Genomic DNA, 25,125 nt, shown 5'->3' on the forward strand with positions numbered 1-25,125 from the left:
AGACCCAGCCCATGTTTTTAGGATGTTCACAATTCAAGCTAAAAACAAGCATTAAATAAGCAAGCATCTTGCAGTGTGATAACTGATATTCATTCATGCTTTTAGCAAATATTTTTATTAAACACCTACTATAGACCAGGTACCACTGAGATGTCAGATATAAACGGTGAACAAGATAAGGTACCTGCCCGAGTAAAACTTTCATTCGAGGAGGGGAGATAGGCAATAACAAGTAAACAGAAATGCAAAATATATCCTCCAAGGTGAAACGTGCAACTGGGGTGGATAAAGCAGGGTAGGGGGTCTGAGGAGTGTTGGAGGAGTTTGCTGTCCTGGGACTGGGTGGTCAGGGAAGGCCTCTCTGAGTTAACGTGTGATATTGACTTTCCCGTTCTGCAATGCCAGGACTGGGGAGAGCCATTACAAGGGCATTGGCCTTAGCTGAGGAGGTCTTCAAGGAAGACTTCTGGGAGGAAAAAAGTGGCTCTAAGTGGGAATCATGGTGGAAAGCGAGGGCCAGGGCAGGGCACAGTCATGAGCCTCCTGCTGCCCCAGTGTTGCAGCATCAGCCACTGGCTTTCAGTAAGAGCCCAGTCAACAAATGGGGGCCCTGGGTGGGGGTGAGATGGGGAGTAGTCTTGATAAGATGCTCAGTCCTTTCCTCTCCATCAGGGTCTGCAAACTGTGGCCCTCCCAGCCAACTCTGGCCTACCACCTGATTTTGCAGATAGTTTTATTGGAACACAACCCATACCCATACTCAGCATCTAGGGCTGCTTATGTTCTAAGGGCTGAGTTGAATAGTTAGGACAGAGACCCTGTGGCCCCTGAAACTAAAAATATTTACTTTCTGGCCTTTTACAGAAAAAAATTTGCTAGCCCCTCTTTTAGACAATGCTTCCTCACCCTGTCACTCAGGCTGGAGTGCAGTGGCACAATCATAGCTCACTGCAGCCTCAACCTCCCGAGCTCAAGCAGTCCTCCTACCTCAGCCTCCAGAGTAGCGGGGACTACAGATGCATGCCACCAGACCCAGCTGATTTTTTTTTTTTAAGTAGAGACAAAGTCTTACTATGTTGCCCAGGCTGGAATTAGGGCCTTTCTAATCTTTACTGTCTGGGTGACCCAGCTGAGCACCTCTTCAGCTCATTTTGATCTTAAAGAGAGCTTTCCTTCTCCAAAATCTCCCAGTGGATGAAATATGCATAAAACCCCAGCCAGCTTTTTGAAATGTGATCAGCTACCTACAGATGGCAAACAGATGTGACTTGGCAAAAAAGAAAGCAGAAATCACCAGGAAGTGGAGGCTGCCGCCAGCAGGGCATTTGGATACACAGCCAAATGGACGTGATCTCTGGTCCACCCAAGACAGATGTTCAGCTCACAGGAGAAGTATTTTGCAGCTAACATCCCAGTGGCACTTCCTGAGGCCCCGATGTGCTCAGGGCTTAGCCCTGAGCCTGGGGTTCCAGGCTGCTCAGGAAGGAGAGGGCAGCCCTAACTGCCAAAATGTTGGGCTGGGACCCAGTGCGTTTAAACAATGCTTGAAGCTTGTGTTGGTCCATGAGGAGCTATCATTGCCTGTGTGGATACTTTTTCACCAACGTCAACAGCCAGAGACCCAGATTCTAGTCCCAGCTCTGCTATTGACCAGCTGCAGGGCTTTGAGCAAATTTCTCCCATCTCTGAGCCTCAATTTCCTCACAGTGTGGTTAGGCGTGATAAACTAAAGCCAATGGTGTGCTGGAGTCAGCTCGCACCAGCTCATGGGAGCTGACTGTGTGCATCTGTCTCTTCCCAGCTCTGTGTTCTTGTTGGTAGCTTGACGTTGGAAATTGTGGAAATATTTAGATCATGGAAATTGGCAGATGCTACAAATCAAGGTTGATTTTTTTCCTTCAGAGAGCCAGTTGTTAAGCATTCCCCAGCACGTCACTGTCTGAGGCCCACAGGACATCCCAGTGTCTATGACCATGACCCTACCCCTGGCAGGACAGAGTGGCACCCAGTAAGAACACACACGGGACATAGTTCAGTCCATCATCAGCAGCCTACGTCCCAAGCCTGTGCTGGGGGCTGGAAAGGCAGTGATGCGAGAGAGGCTCAGAGAGGGTTAGTGACTCACTCTGGCTCACACAGCCTCCATCCCTGCCCTCAGCACACTCACAGTGTGAAGAAGGGGGCAGGCTCTGAATCAGTCAAGGCATATGGGAGCCGGAGCAGGAACTGTCCAGCTGTGCTGGAGGATGTGGGAGAGCACAAGAAGTTGATAACGGGAAGGTAGGGAGGGGGTCCCAGGAGGCGGGGAACTGTGTGTGCAAAGGCCTGGAGAGGGGAGCGTGCACTCAGAGTTCAGGGAATGGGCCGTGGTGCAGCCCAGTGGGATGTTATGTGGGAGGGTGATGGAGGCAGAATGTCATCTCAAGTTGGAAGATGGAAAGTAGAGTAAGCACCAGTAACCCTGGGGCAGCCCAGGAGGGCTTCTTGGAGTTGGAGGAGGCAGATCTTGAAGGATGAGTCAAATTAGTAGGAACATGGGATTGTCGGTCAAGATTCCTCAAGGAAAACATGGGGAGAAGAGCAGGTGAAGGACCTTCCATAGCCAGGGGATACAAAGCCGCAGTCCTGGGCACCCTCCCTTCCTGCCCCCTCATACCCACATGGCCGGCCCTGAAGTCCTCAGACCTAGGGCCCCATCTGGGCCATCCTTTGGCTGAAAGTCATTACTCCCTCAAGCAGGGTTTCTCACCCGTGGCCCTGTGGATATGTGGGGTGTCCTCTGCATCCCAGGATGTCATCAGCACCAGTGTTGCTGGCCCATTTTGCAGATGTAGAAACTGAGTGTGGCCAGAAAGGCAGGTCACAAGGGGCCGCATTGTCTAAAAAATTAAACAAGGATGGGCCATGAGCAGAATCCACATTCACTGGACAAAAGTGACTGGAGGCCTCCATGGTGCCAGTGTTATACTGCAGGAGCCAGGACTTAGAGACAAGGCCGCCCAGGCTATGAGGGAAGATGGGAAATGGAGTCTTTATTTGGGGTGGCCCTATCCTGGCTAAAAGTCAGGAGTGCTGTTACTTTGAAAATAGAGACTGGGGCCGGGCGTGCGGTGGCTTACGCTTGTAAATCCAGCACTTTGGGAGGCTGAGACGAGCGGATCACTTGAGGTCAGGATTTGAGACCAGCCTGTCCGATGTGGCAAAATCCCATCTCTACTAAAAAAAAAAATACAAAAATTAGCCAGGCATGGTGGCGAGCACCTATAATCCCAGCTACTCAGGAGGCTGAGACAGGAGAATCGCCTGAACCTGGGAGGTGAAGGTTGCGGTGAGCCGAGATCGCGCCACTGCACTCCAGCCTGGGCGACAAGAGCAAGACTCTGTCTACAAAAAAGAAAAAGAAAATAGAGACTGGACAATGCAGGAGGAAGGAAAGCAACCACTAGTCTCTGTTACTCACACCAGGCTAGAACAGACTGCGCAGGCAAGGAACACAAGACCTCCTGGTCGGCTGAATGTGACCCTGAAATCACAAGCCCTGGCAGGGAGGGGAGACACTTGCCTTAGGGGCAAAATGCAGGGGGATGCCCAAGAAACTCAACCACAAAGATAAATTATATATATATGTGTGTGTGTGTGTGTGTGTGTGTGTGTGTGTGTGTGTGTGTGTGTGTGTATACACATAATTTTTTAAATGATCCAGTGGTTTTCAGTATATTTGCAAGGTCATACAACTAAAACTACTCCAATTACAAATCATTTTTATCACCCCAAAAAGAAACTCGGTACCCATTAGCAATCACTCCCCATTCTCTTTTCTGCCCAGCTCCAGGCAACCACTCATCTGCTTTCTGTCTGTGGGTTTGCTTATTCTGGACGTTGCATATAGATGGAATCCTATGTCCTATCATACGTACAATATGTGGTCTTCCATGGCTGGCTTCTTTCACTTAGCATAATATCATCACGGTCTATCAGTATCACAGCGGCCAGGCGTGGTGGCTCACGTCTTTAATCCAGCGCTTTGGGAGGCTAAGGCAGGTGGATCATTGAGCCCAGGACTTCGAGACCAGCCTGGGCAACATGGCAAAACCCTGTCTCTACCAAAAATACAAAAAGAAAAAAAAAATAGCCAGTCTCATAACCCGGTCTCAAAAAAATGAACAAATATCAATATCACAGCATGTATGAGTAGCTTGTTCCTTTTTATTCCCAAAGACTTTTCCCTGGTGTGCATGCACCACATTTTGCCTGTGTATCCACAAGTGATGGACAAGTGGAGCCATCTCCACTTCTTAGCTATTATGACCAATACTGCCATGAACATTTGTGTGCAGGTCTCTGTGTGGAAATATATTGTTGTTTCTCTCAGGTGTATATATAACTAAGAGTGGAACTTTGGGCTCATGTGACAAGATAAGTACTATTTTAATGCAGTATTTTTAAAAAAATAAAAATTAATGCAAAGAAAAGCCATGATGAACAAAATATCCACTTTTTTTTTGAGACAGAGTTTCACTTTGTCGCCCAGGCTGGAGTGCAGTGGCACAATCTTGGCTCACTGCAACCTCTGCCTCCCAGGTTCAAGTGATTCTCGTGCCTAAGCCTCCCGAGTAGCTGGGATTACAGGCTTATGCCACCACGCCTGGCTAATTTTTGTATTTTTAGCAGAGATGGGGTTTCCCCACATTGGCCAGGTTGATCTCGAACTCCTGACCTCAGGTGATCCGCATGCGTCGGCCTCCCAGAGTGCTGGGATTACAGACATGAGCCACCGCGTCCGGCCGCCACATCTTCAGTGAAGTCAGGCTGTTGTCTGTTTTATGATCCTGCGCTACTGTGCAACAGGAGCAGTCATTTCCAATCAGCCTGCAGTTTCCAGGCCCACATACTTTTGTGACGGCTGACAGTAGAAAGCAAACAGATTGGCAACCAGATTTTAGATACAGTCGTTGTTTCTTGAGTGTAGCGCGTTCGTTAACTTTTTCCACCTCGTTCAAAATGTGAGAGGCTATTTTGATAAACACATATGGGGCACGCAGTTTTCCTTTTGCCTCAGGCTTTGCTATGGCTCTGACCACCTGTGCCGTTTCAATTAATCCTCAAACATCCTCGGGCACCTCGTTCTCCAACCTCCCTGCCGAGGTGAGAGGAGGGAAGGAGCTTGCTACGGTCCACAGCTGGTGAGTAGTAGAGCTGGGATTTGAACCCAGGTCTGGGGTTGGAGACTCGGCCTTCACACCGTGCCTCTCAGCAGTGTAGCATGCAGTTGCCCAGGAGGGTCACTTTAGCTCTCTGAAGTCTTTTATTCAGGCAGGAAGCAGCCTCATTGTTACAAGGACAGATGTGAATGTGCAGAGCTCACTATGAAATTTGACAACCTGGGCAACATGGCGAAACCCCATCTCTACCAAATAATATATACATACAAAAATTAGCTGAGTGTGGTGGTATGTGCCTGTAGTCCCAGCTACTCAGGAGGCTGAGGTGGAAAGATTGCTTGAGCCCAGGAAGTCAAGGTTGCAAGTGAGCTGAGATTAAACCACCATACTCCAGCCTGGGCGACAGAGTGAAACCCTGTCTCAAAGGCCGGGCGCTGTGGCTCACACCTGTAATCCCAGCACTTTAGGAGGCTGAGACGGGTGGATCACTTGAGGTCAGGAGTTCAAGACCAGCCTGGCCAACATGGTGAAACCCCGTCTCTCTAAAAATACAAAAATTAGCTGGGTATGGCAGCGCACGCCTGTAATCCCAGCTACTCAGGAGGCTGAGGCAGGAGAATCACTTGAACCCGTGAGGCGGAGGTTGCAGTGAGCCGAGATGGCACCACTGCACTCCAGCCTTGGCAACAAGAGCAAAACTCTGTCTCAAAAAAAAAAAAAAAAAAAGGGAAAAGAAAGTTGCCTCCTCCCTCCCCTGGAAGTGCTTGCCATGAGCTGCACCTGACACAATGGTAGGACCATCATGAGTCAAACATCCGTGTGTGTGATAGGAACTTGCCAGGCATGTCTCTCTATGTCCCCAAATGAAGCCATATGTGAAAATTTCCTTTTAGAGCTAAGAGTTAGAAAAATAATTTGATTCCCCCAAGAAATAGGTATATTTTTTCTTCATGGACAGTGAGAATGTAACTGATTGTTTTCCTTTTTGCTTTGGCCAGCAGGAAACTCAAAGCCAAATTTGCTGCTGTAAAAGAGTAGTTGTGTAGGTTCTTGCTTATTTGCATTTTTATGTTTCCTATAGTATCATCCCTCTAGTAATTTATATTGGTACTGATGGTTTTCAAATTTTTATTTAGATGTTACTGTTTTATCAGGTGTATTTCCTGATGGTCCCTAAATCCTTTGTAAACATGTCAAGTAGAAACACACTTTTTGCAAGAGCTATACATTGCTTGGCATGTGCTTGGATGGATTATTAATCTCACCCAAAACACAAAGGTAGCAGCACTGGCATGGGTTATTCTGCGGTCCACATCCAGACCTGGTAACCCCCAGCTGAGTCTGGAGACCTTTGCCTGAGCCTTGGACTCCCTTTGGTTAGAGGAAGTGAGAAGGTGGGCTGGGGACCAGGCGCGGCCATTCCCACCATGCAGAACTGCTCACCGAAGCTTCGTTTCTCCAGCGCACTTGCAGAGTCTGGCTAGAAGACCAGCCAAGGGCCTGCAGGAAGATTCTATTCTGGTCAGAATTCTCCACCCACAGTTCCAGCCTTGGGCTTTGCGTTGCCAAATGGGCAATCTTCAGGGCCAGCCAAGAGCCACACTGGGGAGGTATCTTTCAGACCCACCTTCCACCCTCCTTCCTGCCACTGTTCCTTTATAGAGCGCCCTCCATCTGCCACGCAAAGTGTCTGTTGCTGTCAGGATGCTCTGAGCCCTGTGAACATCTCCCTCAAAGGCAGTAGTGATGAGATGATACTTCGAGGGGTCTTTACGTTTTAAAAGAAGGCCTTAGGAAAGGGCACTGTTTAAGTCAAAAAAAGGAAGAAGGCTGAATGGTGACATTTCAGGTCTCGTAGTGTCTGGGTGAGGAAGAGGTTTCTGTTTCGCAGGTGGGAGGGAGATGTATGATTCGTGGGGAGGTGGGGAGAGGGAACCTTGCCAGGAGCCATGAATGCTTCTGGGTGGGTCCAAGAATAAATGTGATGTGAATTTGTCTGTCGAACAAGCAGCAGGGGGCGGTCATGGAGAGGGAGGACTAGGAAAGGGGAAGGGGTCAGGGTCTTGCTCCACCCAGCCGAGGGCACTTTCTCAGTTCCTTCTTCCTAAACTTGGACTGTTTCTCAGGCCTCCCGAGGAGGCTGCTCCCTGGGTCCTCTCTGTCCTGAGAGTCATGAGAAAGCAAGAACATTCCTCTTCCAGGGATCGCCATCCACACTCAGCAAACCACTGTCCCCTACCCTGGGCAGAGAGCATCTCACAAGGAGAGCCTGGAACTCATCTCCCTCTGCCTCCTTCTTCTTCCCAGGGAAGCCCTATGGGGCGGATGACTTCCTGCCTGTGCTCATGTATGTGCTGGCCCGCAGCAACCTCACGGAGATGCTTCTCAATGTGGAGTACATGATGGAGCTCATGGACCCCGCCCTGCAGCTGGGGGAGGGTGAGTCACCACCCCCTGCCCATCAGGTGCATTGCACACCCCCAACTCAGCCACGCCACGGGCACTCTAGGTGGCCCAACAAGCACCTCCTGGATACCAGACTCTGGCTGAGCTCTGGACCCATGGATGCAAATGTGAATCCTACACAGGTCCTGTCCTGCAGGAGCTCACAGATTAGGGGGAGAGATGAACCAGTCAAGAGACTGTGCCACCTCCACGTAACAAGTGCTGGAATAGTTGGAATCCCAGAAGGCATAGGAGCATGTCCAGACTGTGCAGTCAGGGAAGGCTTCCTGGAGGAGGTGACATCTGAGCTGAGCAATGAAGGATAAATAGGAGCCAGCTGATTTAAAAAAAAGGGAAAAGGCAGTCTTTGTAGCGGGAACAGCAGGAGGTAGTAGTATAAAAGAAGGGGCTGAAGTGGCAGGCAGTGCTCACAGTAAGAGTCTGAGAGACAGTGACAATCAGTTCTTAGACAGGGGTGACCCCCAGGGACTCTCGGCCCCTTGCTCATAAGCCCTGGGTCAGGACCTCCATCAGTGGGAAGTTAATGATATGAGTAAGAAGCCCTGTGCTCCCCAATAGGATGAAGGCAGAGGTGTGGTTTGGTCCACCCCATGCTCAGTTTCCCTTCCCCTTTCCTCCTTCCCACCACATCCTCCCACCCACTTAGCCTCAGCCACCCATCCACCAAGAATTTCCTGAGGGGCAGCCAGTCCAGATATCAGCTCTGAGGGAGCCCTGACTTCCCCTCTGAGACATCAGCTTCAAAGGAGGGAACCATCCTCCCAGGCCCTGAGGGTTCCCCTTGGGCTTTGTGGTTCTTGAGATGAGCAGACCGTCTTTGTATCTGTTCGCATTTTTTTTGCATGTTCCAGTCTCTGGGGTGATAGTTTGATGAGATAGTTCCATGAGTTGTTGACAGCTCAGGGGAGCGTGTTAAAGCCATGACGTTTGCTGTCATATATAACTTTGGCTTGTGGCACTGGGACCTCTGTATCTACCTTTTTTTTTCTCTGTAGTTAAAAATGTCCTGTAATGGGAACAAGTTGTCTTCTAGGAGGTCCAGAAATTCAAGAGAAGCCAAGGTTTCTTCAGCAATGGTTATCTGCTGCCCAGTGTAGCCATGTATCCATCCATCTATTCATCTGTCCATCCATATAGCCATCCATCCACCCATTCACCTACCCATCCATCCATGCATCCACTCATCCACCTACCCACCCATCTACCCATCCACCCACCTATCCATCTATCCATCTATACGTCCACCCACCCATCCGTCATCCATCCGTGCATCCATCTACTCAACCACCTACCCATCCACGTATTCACCCACCCACCCATCCACATATTCAGCTACCCATCCACATTTCCATCTACCTATCCACCTATCCATCCATCTACCCACCAGTCCATCATTCATCCATCCATTAACCCATCCACCCATCCATCCACCCATCCATCTATGCACTCATCCACCCATCCACATATTCACCCAGCCATCCACATAACCATCTACCCATCCATCCATCCACCCACCCATTCACCCACCCATCCATCCATCCACCCACCCATTCACCCACCCATCCATCCATCCACCCACCCATTCACCCACCCATCCATCCATCCACCCACCCATTCACCCACCCATCCATCCATGCATCCACTCATCCACCTAACCACCCACCCATCCATCCGTCCACTCATCTGTCCACCCACCTGCCCATCCACATATTCGCCCACACACCCACATATTCATCCACCCATCCACATATCCATCTACCCATCCCCCTACCCATCCACTTATTCACTCACCCACCAATCCACATATTCGCCCACCCTCCACATATTCATTCACCCATCCACATATCCATATACTCACCCACCTACCCATCCACCCACCCACCCACATATTCACCACCCACCCATCCACATATTCGCCCATCCACCCACCCACATATTCACTCACGCACCCATCCACATATTTGCCCACCCTCCACATATTCATCTACCCATCCACCCACCTACCCAATCACACACCCATTCATCTACCATCCACCCATCCACTCACCCATCTACCCTTCCACTCATCCACCCACCCATTTATCCATGCCAAACACATGGGCTGTGGTGTAGGACAAGACAAGTAAGGCTGATAGCCTTGTGTGAATGAATGAATGCCTCATTCTGCATCCCACATTTTGGGACTTCTACCTCATCAGGCCTTTGTGGGCCTTCTTCCTTGGTTTCCCCAAGGAAGGGAAGCTCTCAGCATGCACACAGAAGAACCACAGGCACGGTGGCTGAGCAGGAAAAGGGCAGGGACATCCTTGGGCCAGCAGCCCTCTCCTATGGACTTGCGTCCCCCACCCCAATCCTGCCATGGCCTCCTGGGATCCTTCTTCCTGTTCCCAGAAGCCTAGGGGATTTGGGTGAGAAAGAGAGAAGTTCTCGAGGCCAGAGAGCATGTCAATTCTGGGCTACTTCAAGTATTTGGAGGACAAGCCAAAGTACAAAAAAAGTTCATAAAGGTGCTAAACAGTTCCTAGATTCTGACCAAGGCTGCCTGCATCCAGCCCTTTTGTCAGACTTGAGTAGGCAGAGCCCCCCACCCCACCTCTGGCCCCATAGAGAGGGCAGAGGGCACACTGTCCCTCCTGGCAGCCCTGTCTGACCACGGCAGTGTCACACCTTGCCCATGGCAGCTCCAGGGGCCAGAGGACAAACCCACACCACGCTGTGCACACTAGCAAGGGGGGTGGGTGGCACGGGCACATCCCTGCACCTCTCCCTGCCCTACTTCAATAGTCAGGGTGTGGGAGGTCACAGCACCTAGGACAGCCAGGCTTGCAGGTGTTTGCCTCTGGCATCGAGATGACCTTGGGGCTCTCCAGCGAGGGCAGGGGTTTCCACCTTTCAACAGCCTGGACCCTTCATCTCAATGGATCTGGGTCCCAGGGCAGAGGGGCAAGGGTGAGGTGGTGTTTCTGAGTTTCTCTGGCTTAGCCCTCCTGGCTTAGTGGGGTGGTGATGCAGAGGTACCTGATCACCTCAACCTCTGTGGTGCAGGTGGGGAGGGAGACTGAGCCCTGACAGAGCTCAGAGATGCTTAGGGTGGGAGGTGGGGGTTCCCAGAATCCCCAGACTCTTGGGAACTTAAGTTGCTAGAATCTAAGAGAACTAACACAAAGTGGAGTAAAAAGAGCAGTTTGGAGGCTGGATTTGGGGTCCAGTTCTGCCTCTGACTGGCTGGAAACCCTGGGCAAGTCACCTAACCTCTCTGGCTTGCAGAAGTGAAGACATCAAGCTAGATTGGCAGTTTTCAAACTGTCTGGATGCTCTCGTATTCTGCAGTGGTGGCTTGGTGTTAGTTTGTTTGGGATGCTTAATAAAATACCATAAACTGGATAACTTTGGAACCATGGAAATGTACGTCTCTCAGTTCTGGAGGCTGGGAAGTCCAAGATCAAGGCACCAGCAGACTCAGTGTCTGGTGAGAACCCCACTTTCTGGTTCATAGATGGTGGGTTCTTGTTGTATCTTCACATGGCAGAAGGGACAGGACAGCTCTCTGGCACTTTTTTTTTTTTTTTTTTTTTTTTTTGAGACAGAGTCTCTGTCTGTCACCCGGACTGGAGTGCAGTGCTATGATCTTGGCCCACTGCAACCTCCGCCTCCCAGGTTCAAGCAATTCACCTGCCTCAGGCTCCCAAGTAGCTGGGATTACAGGCCTGCGCCACCACACCTGGCTAATTTTTGTATTTTTAGTACAGACAGGGTTTCACCATGTTGGCCAGGCTGGTCTCGAACTCCTGATCTCAAGTGATCTGCCTGCCTCAGCCTCCCAAAGTGCTGGGATTACAGGTGTGAGCCACCATGTCCAGCTGGCACTTCTTCTATAAGGGCACTAATCCCATTTATGAGGGCTCCACCCTCATGACCTAATGACCTCCCAAAGGCCCCACCTCCTAACACCATCACATTGGAGGTTAGGATTTCAACATAGGATTTGGGAGTAGGGGGACCCGAACATTCAGACCTTAGCACATGGGGCAGGATGAGAGACGGAGCTGGGCCCTGCCTTCCAGTGTTTCGTAGTTCAGGTGAGCAAGCCATTCTGTGTTCGACAGAAAGCCTGCAAGTTGGATTCTGTGCACCTTGGGACCTTCAAATTCTCTCAGCCTGTTCCACGTGCTGCAGTTTAGCAAAGGATGAGCCATGGGGTCTCACTTTCCTTGCAGCAGGCGTGTGGGGCAGGAGATATCAGGGACTTGTGCAAGGAAGGGCCTGAGTGCCAGCTTGCTGGGACCCCCGCCCCCTTTCTAGCCTCTCTCTTGTGTTCCCACTCCCCCCAACCCCTGCCCCTGTGAAGTCATGCGACAGACAGGTGACCCAGGCAGCTGCTGGGCACCTTGCTGGAGCCAGCCCAGAATCTTAGCCTCTGCTAAAATCCTGGCTAGGCTGGTCCCAAAAGTGCCCTCTTGGACCCCTTTGCCCATGTCCCTTCCCTAGTCTGCCTGACAGCTGGCCATGCCGGGCTGGTGTCTTTCCAGGGGCAGTGGGTTTTTCCAATCAACGCATTCGCCCCAGAGAGAAAAGCCTGCTCCAGAACTCACGGTAGGGCCGCCTGCCACCTAGTGGCCCTGGCAGGCATTTCATGGCCCCAAGTCAAAGAGGAAGGTTGGCAGAGAGAGAGGCCTCACGAAGAAGTCGGACTCCAGCAGGCAAGAGTGCAGCAGTAGGGCGTGGCTGCTCCCCTTTCACCTGCGAGGGTGAGACACCGCCAGAGCACCTCCCTGAGGCCTCACAGCCACCATGCGTTATTCACACATTCCGAAGCCCTGTACTTTACACATGCTCATTTCCTTTTCACAACTTTATGACGTTTGCAGATAAGGAAACTGAGGCATAGAGAGACCATTAGCTCACCTGAATTACAGGGCTGGCTGCTACAGAGCAAAGACCTAGATCCTGTTCTCTGACTCCAAAACTGAAGGTTTGCAGTCAGCACACTGCACTCACCTCTTCCATTCCTAGCCAGGAAGACATAAGCCAGACAGGAAACAGGACGACTGAGGGATGCCAGGTAGAGGACGTGGACTTGGGGCAGCAAGGGCTGGGGGCACCAGAGCCGACTTCCTGGCCTGGGGCTTTAAACCTAACTTAAAATGGAGATACGTAAGTGGTTTAGTGGTTCTTCTCTTATTAGGGACACCAAGGCAACCTCTGTGGTAGCTTTAATTTAGTTTTTTCAAAAAATGTCTCTTATTTATTTTTATTTTTTTTTTAATTTGAGATGAAGTCTCACTCTGTCGCCCAGGCTGGAGTGCAGTGGCCTGATCTCAGCTCACTGCAACCTCCGCCTCTCAGGTTCAAGTGATTCTCCTGTCTCAGCCTCCAGAGTAGCTGGGATTACAGGCACGTGCCACCATGCCCAGCTAATTTTTGTATTTTTGGTAGAGACAGGATTTCATCATGTTGGCCAGGCTGGTCTTGAACTCCTGACCTCAAGTGATCCGCCCGTCTCAGCCTCCCAAAGTGCTGAGATTACAGGCGTGAGCCACCACACCCAGCCATCTCTTTTCTATACTGCTATGAAAGGGTGGGTGATCCTGTGGCCATAAACCATTTTATCTTACCGCCCCCCGCCGCCTCACCACCTACTGGACCAGGGTGTGAACTTGTCCCATATTGGTTGTAGAACTGGTGGAGATGTGTGGGCCAGCTTCACCCAATGTAATAGCTAGGAATGCTTTGGGCTGCATGTAACTCACAAAAGTAACTAATAGTGGTTTAAGTCAGAGCAAGGAATTGGTTTGTCTCTTGCATCAAGAAGTCCAGGCGAAGCACCTAGTAAGGATGGCATTTTGCATCCAGGGAACTATGGGCCCAGCTCTTTCCATCTTTTCTTAGCATGTGGGCCTTTGGCTTTGTGTCTGTCACCTGTGATCAGAAGACAGCTGCAGTGCCCCCAGTAATGCGTCTGGGTTCCAGGCAGAAGCAAGGGTGACAGGCAGAAACCCAAACGGATACATCCACTGAGTCTGTCTCTTTCAAAGGCTTTCCTGGAAGCCCCACCCAGCCTTCCACTTATATCTAAGGGGCCACAGCAGAGTCTCCTGCCTCTACCCAAGCTGCAAGGGAGTCAGGGAAGTGAGCATTTCAGTTGATGTTACTTCCCCAAATAAAAGCACAGTTCAATTAGGTAGAAGGGGCAGGCGCGATTTGAGTGGGGCACTAGCAGAATCTGCCTCATGTCAAAAATCATCATCCTGGCCAGGCATGGTGGCTCACACCTGTAATCCCAGCACTTTGGGAGGCCAAGGCGGGTGGATCACTTGAGCTCAGGAGTTCGAGACCAGCCTGGCCAACATGGTGAAACCCCGTTTCTACTAAAAATACAAAAAGTTAGCCAGGCGTGGTGGTGCGTGCCTATAATCCCAGCTACTCAGGAGGCTGAGGCAGGAGAATAGCTTGAACCTGGGAGGCGGAGGTTGCAATGTGCCAAGATCACGGCATTGCACTGCAGCCTGGGCAACAAGAGCGAAACTCCATCTAAAAATAAAAAAGAAGAAAAAAATCGTCATCCTGGCACTGGAAGGGCTGGGCAGAAAGGCCTGTGCAGTGGTGGGAAAGCCCAAGGAAGCACCATGGAGGTGGGCGGCACTGGGGACCCGAGAGACCAGGGTTTCCAGGGTCTCCTTGCCCTCCTCTGGGCCCTTGATCTCTCTATGACCTTGGCCAAGCCACCTTCCCTCTCTGGGACTCGGTTTTCTCTCTCTAAAATGAGGGGCTTACCAAAGTTAGTATTTCTCAAACCTTTTAACCAAAGTCCCAAACAAGCTCAGGAGAATGAATTTGTAAGCATCGTGTAAAATATTGCCTTTTATCTTAAAAGTTCATGAAAATTTTGCAGTCTGAAGTATCTCAAAGCTTAAATTACTTTAGGAAACATTGTGTATTAAGAATATGTGTGAGGCCAAGGCAGGAGGATCACCTGAGGCCAGAAGTTCAAACCAGCATGGGCAACATAGCTAGACCCCTTCTCTATAGAAAATGTAAAAATCAGTCTACAATCGCTTGAGCCCAGGAGTTGGAGGCTCCAGTGAGCTATGTGTGAATTAACTTAAGAAACAGATACATAAATGATTCAAATTTTATACTTATTTAACATCTTTAAAAATTGCATGTAATAGTATAACCATAATTAAAATTTCCTCTTCTTAAAAATTATTTTTAGAATAGATAATGCATTACAGGGCTCAAAATTCTAAAGCATATCAAAGTTCCTTAATTTATGAGGTTGTGTCCTAATAAACCCATCATAAATTGAAAATATCTTAAGTTGAAATGCATTTAATCCACCTAACCTACTGAACATCATAGCCTAGTCTACCTTAAATGTTCTCAGAACACTTACATTAGCCTACAGTTGGGCAAAGGCATCAAAAAGCCTATTGTGTGTGTGTCAAAAATCAATCACACAGGCCAGGCGCGGTGGTTCATATCGGTAATCCCAGCACTTTGGGAGGCTGAGGCGGGCGGATCACCTGAGGTCAGGCATTCAAGACCAGCATGGCCAGCATGGCGAAACCCCATCTGTACTGAAAATACAAAAATTAGCCAGGCGTGGTGGCATGCGCCTCTAATCCCAGCTACTCAGGAGGCTGAGGTAGGAGAATCGCTTGAACGTGGGAGGTGCAGGTTGCAGTGAGCCGAGAACACGCCACTGCACTCCAGCCTGGGCAACACAGCAACAGAGCCAGACTTAGACAAAAAAAAAAAAAAACCTCACACAAAGCATGTTTTATAATAAAGTGTTGAATATCTCATGTAATGTATTGAATACTTTACTGAAAGTAAAAAACAGGTTGGTTATATGGGTCCTGGAAGCATGGTTTCTACTGAATGTGTATCACTTTCACACCATCATGAAGTCAAAAAATCATAAATGGAACTATAGTAACTCAGAGACCATGTATATGTGATACACACACAGTGAGAAGTCTCCTGCCCACCCTGTCTCCTGGCCACCCCTTTCCCCACACTGAGGTTTCTGTTTCTTGTGTATCCTTTAAATTTTTTAATGTTTTAAAAATCATTTCTTAAATAAGCAAGAGTTTCGTCCCCAAGGGGAGCCAGTGAAAAGTTTTGAGCAGGGCCCAGACAGCTCAGGGCTGGACTCTAGGAAACTTTCTGAGGCTGGAGGGTGGGCGTGGGGTTGAGCTCAGCTGTTGAAGCAGGTGTTTGCAGATGCGCCTCAAGCAGAGGTGGTGGGCGGGGCTTGGAGGAGGTGGGTGGGGCAGGCCAAGCTCCTTGCCTCTGGTGGGCGGAGGCGGTCCTGGCTCAGATTCCACACCCTTGTCCAAGCAGGTTCCTACTATCTGACCACCACCTACGGGGCCCTGGAGCACATCAAGAGCTACGACAAGATCACGGTGACCCGGCAGCTGAGTGTGGAGGTGCAGGACTCCATCCACCGCTGGGAGCGCCGGCGTACGCTCAACAAGGCCCGGGCCTCCCGCTCCTCCGTACAGGTGAGGCCTGGGACTGAGAGCGGGAGGGGCCCGGTGGGGCCATGTCCCAGACACCATCCCTGCTGCCTGCTGGCTAAGGAGCCGTGACATCACCTGGCTGCTCCAGCCGCCCAGCCCTGCCTTAGGGGAGCAGTGAGACTCCCCACACCAGAGGAAGGGCCCCCAGCCCCTGCTGCCAGTGTGTGTCCAGGACTTGGGTGCGTCTAGAAACATATCAGCAGGCATTGGTGTTCTCCCTGGGCAAGCAGGAAGGGTGCAGGAGGAATGAGACACACCCATCATTCCTTAGCCTCTCCTAGGACCCAGCACCCTGCAGGGGCTGGAGATGGGGACTTGTCATCCCAATCCCTGCTTTAAGGAGCCCACAGGCTCATCTACAGCCTTGCTCCTTAGTCCCTGGACAAATGCAGCAGCTGCCAAGGGTCTGCATAACCCCTACCAACCCAGTGGCCCACCCCTCCCCATACCTCTCTCTATACAGACTCAGTATTCAAACCAGTCCTGCCCCTCCCCAACTCCATCACCCCACCCACCCCAGGCTGCATCAAATCCAGCTGCCCCCAGTTCCCCAAACATGCCCAGCCCAGTTCACTGGCTGCTCAACCGCTGCCCTCACTGGTCAATCTCCCCTTCTTCACTGGCTGTCACTGCGCATCCTTTAAGACGACTCAGTTTCTCCAACAGCCCCTCCTCCGAGAAGCCTTCCCTGATACACACACACATGCACACACCGTTTCCCACAGCCTGGGTGGGGTGCCCTCCTCTGGGCTTCCTGCAGCCTCCCCTTTTACAGTGCATATCACATCCTATCATCCTCTGCATATGAAGCTGTCACCTCTGGGAGGGCACAGCCCATGGTTCACATGCCTCAGGGGCGCCAAGCCCAGGGCCTGGGACAGAGCGGGACTGGGTGTGTAAAAAAGGGTGAGAGTTGGACTAGTGAGCCAGGCACATCCAGAGCTGTGAGCAACTATGCAGACTCACTCCTCTGACACCCAGAGCAGACCAGTCCTGAGCCACACTCCTGGCTTTCAAGATGGTGCATCTATAATAAGCAGAGCCCAGGCCTGGGAGACAGGAGGCTTGAGTTCTGGACCCAGCCCTGTACTAGCTTGCTGTGTGACCCTCAGCAATCCCTGCCCCACTCTGGGACTCAGTTTTCCTGCCCACACAGGCTGACTATGGCTAATCAATTTAATAACTGACTCTCTGGGGAGAAAACAAAAGCTCTGATTTTAGCTTCTGTCCATTTCCATGGTGTGAGTCCTCCATGGCCAACTTCAACTTGGCATCACTGAATGTGGAGTTGGAAAGAAGTGCATGCAGTCGGCTCTCCCTGGCGGGTGTGAGCCAGCTCCAGCACACCTCTGTTCCCATCCCCTCCCAACACCCCGGCCTCCCACAGACTGTAGGACACTCTTGGTCCAAGCCTGGCCCAGGCATCCCGTACTTCCTGCTTCTACCTTAGGGGTTCCTGATGCTGAGCCAGGCAGAGTATGAATGAAACGGACCACCCACTGTTTGGGAGACGGAAGCTTCGGAGTGGGGTCCCCTCAGCACCACATCTGGGATCTGGGGAGGACACCACCCTCTGCCCCCTCCCAGTGCCTCCTCCGCACACCATGCCTTGGGGGGTGGGCACCCTTCCCTGGGGAGGGGAAGCCCAGAGCTGGACAGTCACTAGCAGGTGGATAGTGCCCTGGGAGGCCTAATGGAGGACAAGGAGCCCTAAGGCAGCCACTAAGACGGAGGGAGTGGGCCGGGCTTTTCCCCTCCTGGAAGAAATGGGCGGTCCCCGTGAAGCTCTTGACAGGAGCCCGGCCTCGCCTAAGCCCTAGCCACCAGTGGCCATCACGGTCTCCGCCGAGCCGGGATCCTCAGCCGCTTCCCGCGCAGGCCTGCTGTTCCCAATCCGGCCACAAGGGGGCAGCCCCGCGCGCAGCTTCTCTGCCCTGAAGCCCTGAGCCCCGGGGAAGGCGAGGCCGCTCCGGGCCGGAGCTTCCAGCGCCTGCTCGCCCATTTATGGGAGGCGGGCGCTATCCCCACTTTACAGCCGGGGCTCGACGAATCAAGGCCACACAGGCAGTGGGAGCAAAGGCAAAGCCCGGCAGCTGTGGGGCTGGGTCCCTAGGGGTGGAGGACGGCGGGCGGGCGCCCTGCTCGTGCTGCGAGTGCCCAGCCCCAGCCCGCAGGCGTCGCCTCGCCCTGCCCGCCCTGCTCATGCCGGGCCTTCCCCACCCGACTGCGCCCAGCCTCCTTCACCCGGTCCCCTCCCGCTTTACCAATCCCTGCCCCACGCAGCTCCTCAGAGCCCCAGGGCCCTTGCAGCCCTAAGGGGCTGGACTGTGTTGCCCGCCCGCACTATGGGATGCTCGGGCGGGCTCGCACCTCCCTTCTTATCTGTGCTGCCCTCCGTGCCCAGCATTGCGCCTGGGGTGCAGGGAACTCACCTGGAGGGAGGGAGGGAATGAATGAATGAATGAATGAATGAATGATGGGGAGCCTGTGGACCAGCAGCCAGGGGACGCGCCGGCTCCTCGTTGTAGGGACTCCGAGACGCGCCTTAATTCATCTCCCAGAACTGTCGGCCCAGCTGGGAAGCCAGGCAGGGAGGGGGACGGGCCCCCCCGCAGGCTCGCGGCAGAGACGGGAAAGGCGCAGGTGCCGGACTCACGGACCGCTTGGCGCCCGCCACCCGCTATCCATCCAGGGAGGGGCCTGGGCCGGGAGAGGGCGCCTGGGGAGACAGGGCCCCGCCGTGACCACAGGCCCCTTGTGTCTCCGCAGGACTTCATCTGCGTGTCGTACCTGGAGCCCGAGCAGCAGGCGCGGACGCTGGCGTCGCGGGCGGACACCCAGGCCCAGGCGCTGTGCGCGCAGTGCGCGGAGAAGTTCGCGGTGGAGCGGCCGCAGGCGCACCGGCTGTTCGTGCTGGTGGACGGGCGCTGCTTCCAGCTGGCGGACGACGCGCTGCCGCACCGCATCAAGGGCTACCTGCTGCGCAGCGAGCCCAAGCGCGACTTCCACTTTGTCTACCGGCCCCTGGACGGTGGCGGCGGCGACGGGAGCCCACCCTGCCTGGTGGTGCGGGAGCCCAACTTCCTGTGAGGCCCTCCCGGGGCGCCTCCCCTCACCCCCAGACGCACATCTGGCCCCGCCTCTGGCTGCGCACTCCCGACCGCGACGTCCACGCAGCAGAGGGACATGGGCCATTCCATGACGTGCCCAGGCCAACGTCGCAGGACAGTTGTGAAAATAACATGACGCTCGTCCAAGGCCACTTCCTGAGGGCAAGTCCTAATAGCACTGAGACACCGAGACGGCATGTTCTTCATTAGACGAAAAGGGAAACTGAGGCTCAGAGAGGAGAGAGGCGCTCCAGGCCGCTGCAGCCAACAAACCGGCGCCCTCTTCACACGTAGCTCCTCAGGCCATTCCCCATGAGTCCCCCACACCCACCCTATCCTCGGTCTTTGCAAAGAAGGGCCCGAGCTTAGTTTCCCCAGGACTGGCCGAGGAAGGAGCACCGGCCACAGCTGCTCCCCGAGCCACTCAGGGTGGACCCAGCATCTCAGGAGCACCTCAGGGTGTGGGTTAAGAGACAGGCCTCCACCCCTGCACCAGAGCCTGCTCTTAGCTCCCGGTGCCCCCAGCCCCCGCAGCTCTGTGCCCGGCAAGAAGCAGCTAGACACACGCCAGGGCGCCAAGCAGGGCCAGCTCCACGGACCCATGGACAAGCCCAGCCCCGCCTCAGGGAAAACAGGGCCTTTCCCTACAGGACACGCCCCAGAGCTGTGGCAGATTGCAGGAGCCATCGTGTGGGGAGAATTTAATAAAAGCCCTTTTGAAAATGACATCTTTTCTGAAGGGGCTGGAGCTCTGCACAGCCAGCCCCGCATTCACAGCCTCACCTCCTTCCCAGGTGGCTTCAGAAGACCCCCTCTTTGCCATGGGGATCCTGTCCTCTGCCAGAACCTGTGGCATACTCTCAGCCACCCTCAGCACCCTCAGCCCTTGGGACCCTGGCCCCTGTCGGCCCCTCAGCCTCCCACCATCCTTGGCTCCCGTCATCCCCAGCTTAGGATCAGAACCATCTGTCACCTATCCCAGGGATACCATTGCCTGTAGTCTTTGCCTGGTCAACTCCTATCCATCCTCCTCCAGGAAGCTTTTTTTTTTTTTTTTTTTTTTTCCAGACGGGGTCTCGTCTCATTCTGCTGCCCTGGAGGGAGTACAGTTGTGTGATCAGGGCTCACTGCAGCCTCCATCTCCTGGGCTCAGGAAGTCCTCCCACCTCAGCCCCCCAAGTAGCTGGGACTACAGGCTGGTGCCACCACACCTGGCTAATTTTTGGTATTTTCTGTAGAGATGGGGTTTCACCATGTTGCCCAGGCTGGTAGGAAGCCTTTCCTAATTCCCCAGGTTGGGCCAGACAGTCCTCCCATGGTCTGTCTGGCCCAACCATGCTCCCACAGCCCCCTGGACTTGTCTGTCTCACAAGAGAGAGACCATCAAATTGTAACTATCTACCGATGCCTCTGCTTTCCTTTTTTTTTTTTTTTTTTTTTTTGAGACAGAGTCTTGCTCTATCACCCAGGCCGGAGTGCAGTGGCTCAATCTCAGCTCACTGTGCAACCTCTGCCTCCCGGGTTCAAGCAATTCTCATGCCTCCGCTTCTCGAGTAGTTGGGATTACAGGCGCCCGCCACCACGCCTGGCTAATTTTTGTATTTTCAGTAGAGACGGGGTTTTGCCGTATTGGCCAGGCTGGTCTCAAACTCCTGACCTCAAGTGATCCAGCTGCCTTGGCCTCCCAAAGTGCTGGGATTACAGGTGTGAGCCACTGCACCCAGCTGAGGCCTCTGTTTTCTCCACCAGAGTTGCACCATTTGTGTCTGTGTCCTCGGCATTGATTGGAAGTAGGTACTCATGAGTGCTTCCCACAGGTCAGCACTTTGCGAGGCCCTGAGAACCAGCACAGAGCTCGTGTGGAGCACCAGCATGAGTGGCCCTGAGCTGGGCATCCAGGTAATGGCAGCTGGAATGGGCTGAGTTAAATTCCTGGGCACCAACCAGCTCACTCAGCCAGTCAACAAACACCTGTTATAGACTCTGGACCTGGGCCAGCACGATGGGAGCTGCAAGGTGTGGTGCCAGATGCAGCCTGGTCCTGGAGGTTGGCGTCACCAATGTTGAATAAAAGGCAAATACCCAGATGGTGAGGACACCCAGCCATGATCCCAGATTGCCCCCCACCACCCTCACCCCAATCCCTGCCAATGCAGACACCACTCTCTTCCTCTGCTTCCAAGCTCCCGGTGGTCCTGGGCTGGCCTGGGCAGCACAGCCTCATTCCCCAGCTCTCAGGCCAGCAGCACCCTGCCACCTGCTAGGCCTATGCAGTCTCACAGGTGCTGGCAGATGCCCATACATTCTTCAAAACCCATCTTCAGGCTCATAAGCCTGGTGGGAAAGGTTAGGGGATTTTGTTTCCCTAACCACCCTGTGGGCCAGGTATGGCCCAGGCTTGGGGTGCAGCTGGGGTTCAGAGGGTAAATGAGGCACCTGCCCTGCTCTGGGTTCTGATGCCTGCTTCCCAGGAAGGGGATGGAGCTTGCCAGTGGGCTGGACTGAGGGAGCCGCTGTAAGAACGTGTGTATGTGTGCATGCGTGTGTGAATGTGTGTTTGCGCGTGTGTGCCAGGCCCTCCATCCTGAGGCCAATGCTGGAATTCACCTGTCAGGAGAGGCCAGCGAGCCCTCGTGAGCCCCCAGAGAGCAGGAGAGGGGTTACCTGGAGCACTTGTCATCTGGATGCCTCTGCCCCCAGGGAGCTGCGACTGGGAAAATCGGGGGGCCTGACCCAAGGCCAGGAGACAACATAATGTGAGCTTCAGGAGTACCTGGCCCTGGTTAGCGATTACTCTGCATCATTTTATTTAATCCACGAAACAGCCTCTTGGAGGGAGGTGTTTATGGATGAAGTCATAAAGGCCCAAGGAAACATGCGTTGGTCTGTTAGGGCTGCCATAGCAAAGTGCCACAGAATGGGGAGCTTAACAGACACTCATTTTCTCACAGTTCTGAAGGCTGGAATTTCAAGACCAAGGTGTCGCAGGGTTGGTTTTTCCTGAGACCTCTCTCCTGGGCTGGCAGAGGCCACCTTCTCTCAGGGCCCTCACTCAGCCTCCTCCCTGTTCACACATCCCTGGTGTCTCTTCTTATAAGGACATCAGTTGTATTGGATTAGGGCCCACCCGAATGGCCTTATTTAACTTTATTCATTTATTTTTATTTTATTTTATTTTATTTTGTTTTATTTTAAGACAGAGTCTCGCTCTGTTGCCAGGCTGGAGTGCAATGGCACGATCTCGGCTCACTGTAACCTTTGCCTCCCGGGTTCAAGCTGTTCTCCCGCCTCAGCCTCCCAAGTAGCTGGGATTATAGGTGCCCACCACCATGCCCAGCTAATTTTTGTGTTTTTAGTAGAGACAGAGTTTCACCATGTTGGCCAGGCTGGTCTCGGACTCCTGACCTCAAGTGATCCATTGCCTCAGCCTCCCAAAGTGCTGGGATTATGGGCATGAGCCACCGCGCCCAGCCTAACTTTAATCATCTCTTCAAAAGCTCTGTCTCCAAACGCAGTCATCTTCCCATTTTCTCAGTCACAGCTCCCTGGGGGCAGAGGCATCCAGATGAAAAGTGCTCCAGGTAACCCCTCTCTTGCTCTCTGGGGGCTCACGAGGGCTCCCTGGCCTCTCCTGGCAGGTGGACCCCAGCATTAGCCTCAGGGCAGAGGGCCTGGCACACACACACACACACACACACACACACACACACACACACACACACGTACGCGCACACACACATGCACACCCTGGGGTGCTGGGGGTTAGGGCTGCCACATACACATTTTTGGAGGGACACTATTTAGTCCATAGCAGGGGGTGACTTGTCCTACCCATTTCATGCGAACAAAATGAGTCTGACCCTAAACCTGTAGCTCTCTAGCCTGCCCCCATGCCGCATCCCAAGTGATGTATCTGTAGAAAACCAAAGTCGGACAAGCCTTGGCTGTCAAATCCCAGCTCTTGGGGACCCTGCCTGAGGCAGTGGCCATTGTGACCTGACTGCTGGGCCCAGGATGCAACTAATGAGCCCGGGCATCCCCACAGCCCCAAGCAAGGGCTGAGGAGTCCACAGCTGGGCGTGTGTGTGTCCAAGGGTGACCTGGCCACAGGCCATCATGCATGGCGGGGTCTGTCTGTGGCTCCTCCCTGGCATTTGTCCCTCTCCCCATGGCCGGCTGGCTCCCTCCTTCCTGCTCTTTTAGACTGCACAGCCTCTGGGTGAGACTGGGCCAGCGGTGCTGGGAGAAGCCACCCAGGGTTTTCAGAGAGAGACCAGGCGTGCCTGGCCCTGTGCCTCCCCATCCCCTTGGCCCTCCCAGGTGGCTGGGCACAATGTCCTGCCTGCCATGAAATGTCCCAAACTGACACTGAAGAGGCCTGGCCTGGGATGGCCCCACAATCCTTTAATGGGGTGCATTGCCTTCTCCCCAGGAATGAGCAAGTTTCTTCTGTCAGGGTTGGACCCACAGGTGAGGTAGGTAGAAAGGAACAGAGACCCAGGGGCAGGGGGCAGCCAGAGAAGCAGTGGGGGGGTCCCCTGGGTGCTGGATAGACACCCCTTCCCCCACCCCACATACACTCACAGATGAGCCTGCCCTCCCCACTCAGCAGGGCAAAGTTGGGCACACATTTGCGAGTCTGGTTGCCAGGTACCCGCTCAGCTGGCTGGGATCCAGGGCTCAGAGGGCTCATCGGTGGAGAAGAGGGAGCAGCTGTGGCTGGCAGCAGGCCCTACCTTCACAGGAAGGTCACATGGAGCAGGGCTTTGGAGAGAAAAGTGCCACCTCCCAGTGGTAGCTTTTCTCCTCCCCAGTTTGCTGGGAAATGCTGGCTTCCAGGAAAGCTGTACAGGAACTTCCTCTTTGCAGCCCACGCAGCCCTAAGCCAGCAGGAAACTCTGAAATGTTTGGCTTCAGGGTCAGAAAACCTACTCAGCAGTACAGTGGGAAGAACTGAACTAGATCCAGAAGACCTGGGCTCCAGCCCAGCTGCAAACCATGTGCACGTCCTTAATAGCTTCGTGCCTCTGTTTCCCCATTCTTAAAATGAGAATGCATATTATATCCTAACCTTCCAGGCTCGTTGCAGGGATCCTCCAAGTTCCTGGGTGGGGGCAGGTACGGGAAGTCTCGGATCTTCTTGAAAAGGTAAATCAATTCAAGGCTAGCACATATGGGCACAGAGGGTGTTCACTGCCAAAGTTGCATGGCTGAGGGGACAAGTGGAGCTGAAATTCAGTCTATGTGCCACTTGTCAGAGCCTACACCCTGTCTTGGGCCCACGTCCACTCAGAGGAAGGGACATCTTTTCCAAATCTGTAGGAAGGAATTTTTATGGTCTAGAGTGAGAACAAGACTCAAACCTGGGGGTTGCTGAGCCGTGGGGCTACTTCCAGTTCAATGTGACCAGCAGAAGGCACAGCACTTTACAGGTCCTGCAGAATGGAGGGCGTGTAACCAGCCTGGAGCAAGGGAAGAGGGCGTCCTGCAGACAGGGGTGCCTGCGCTAGGTTTTGGAGGGTAAGAGGTTGGCCAGAGCAGACAGGAACAGAAGAACCCCTTCTAGACTATTTGAAGACAATTCTCCGTGGGTCGCTTGCATTTCTGCATGTATAGTGAAAAGTCTTTGACAGCTTTTATTCCAGACTGTCTTTTTAAGAGTACTTGAGTATCTCAGATGATCCAGATAGTTTCTCCCTCCTGGAAAGAGAGCAGATTTTTCCTCCTGACCAGGATAATAAAATCATACCTCTCACTTTGGAGAATAGTGTCTCCCTCCAGGGCAAAACACGGGCAGGAGTGCTAGCCGCCTTCTCTAAACGATTGTTTCCCAAGCTTGAGATTTCTGAGCCGTGA

The 25,125-nt window shown here is 53.0% G+C and overlaps 1 protein-coding gene across 2 annotated transcripts in view; it reads left to right on the forward strand.

Annotated features, from left to right (window-relative positions):
* RIN3 (Ras and Rab interactor 3) overlaps positions 1-19,995 on the forward strand; it is a 176,330-nt gene extending 156,335 nt beyond the window's left edge. For both annotated transcript variants that reach the window (XM_055361265.2, XM_063698133.1), the window contains 3 exons: positions 7,470-7,601; positions 15,978-16,141; positions 18,929-19,995. In XM_055361265.2, the coding sequence (XP_055217240.2) occupies positions 7,470-7,601; positions 15,978-16,141; positions 18,929-19,249 (617 nt within the window). In that variant the 3' untranslated portion in view covers positions 19,250-19,995. The remainder of the gene's footprint in view (positions 1-7,469; positions 7,602-15,977; positions 16,142-18,928) is intronic.
* The last annotated feature ends 5,130 nt before the right edge of the window (positions 19,996-25,125 follow it).

The sequence above is a fragment of the Gorilla gorilla genome, chromosome 15, assembly GCF_029281585.2.
Source record: "Gorilla gorilla gorilla isolate KB3781 chromosome 15, NHGRI_mGorGor1-v2.1_pri, whole genome shotgun sequence".
Classification (NCBI taxonomy): Eukaryota; Metazoa; Chordata; class Mammalia; order Primates; family Hominidae; genus Gorilla; species Gorilla gorilla.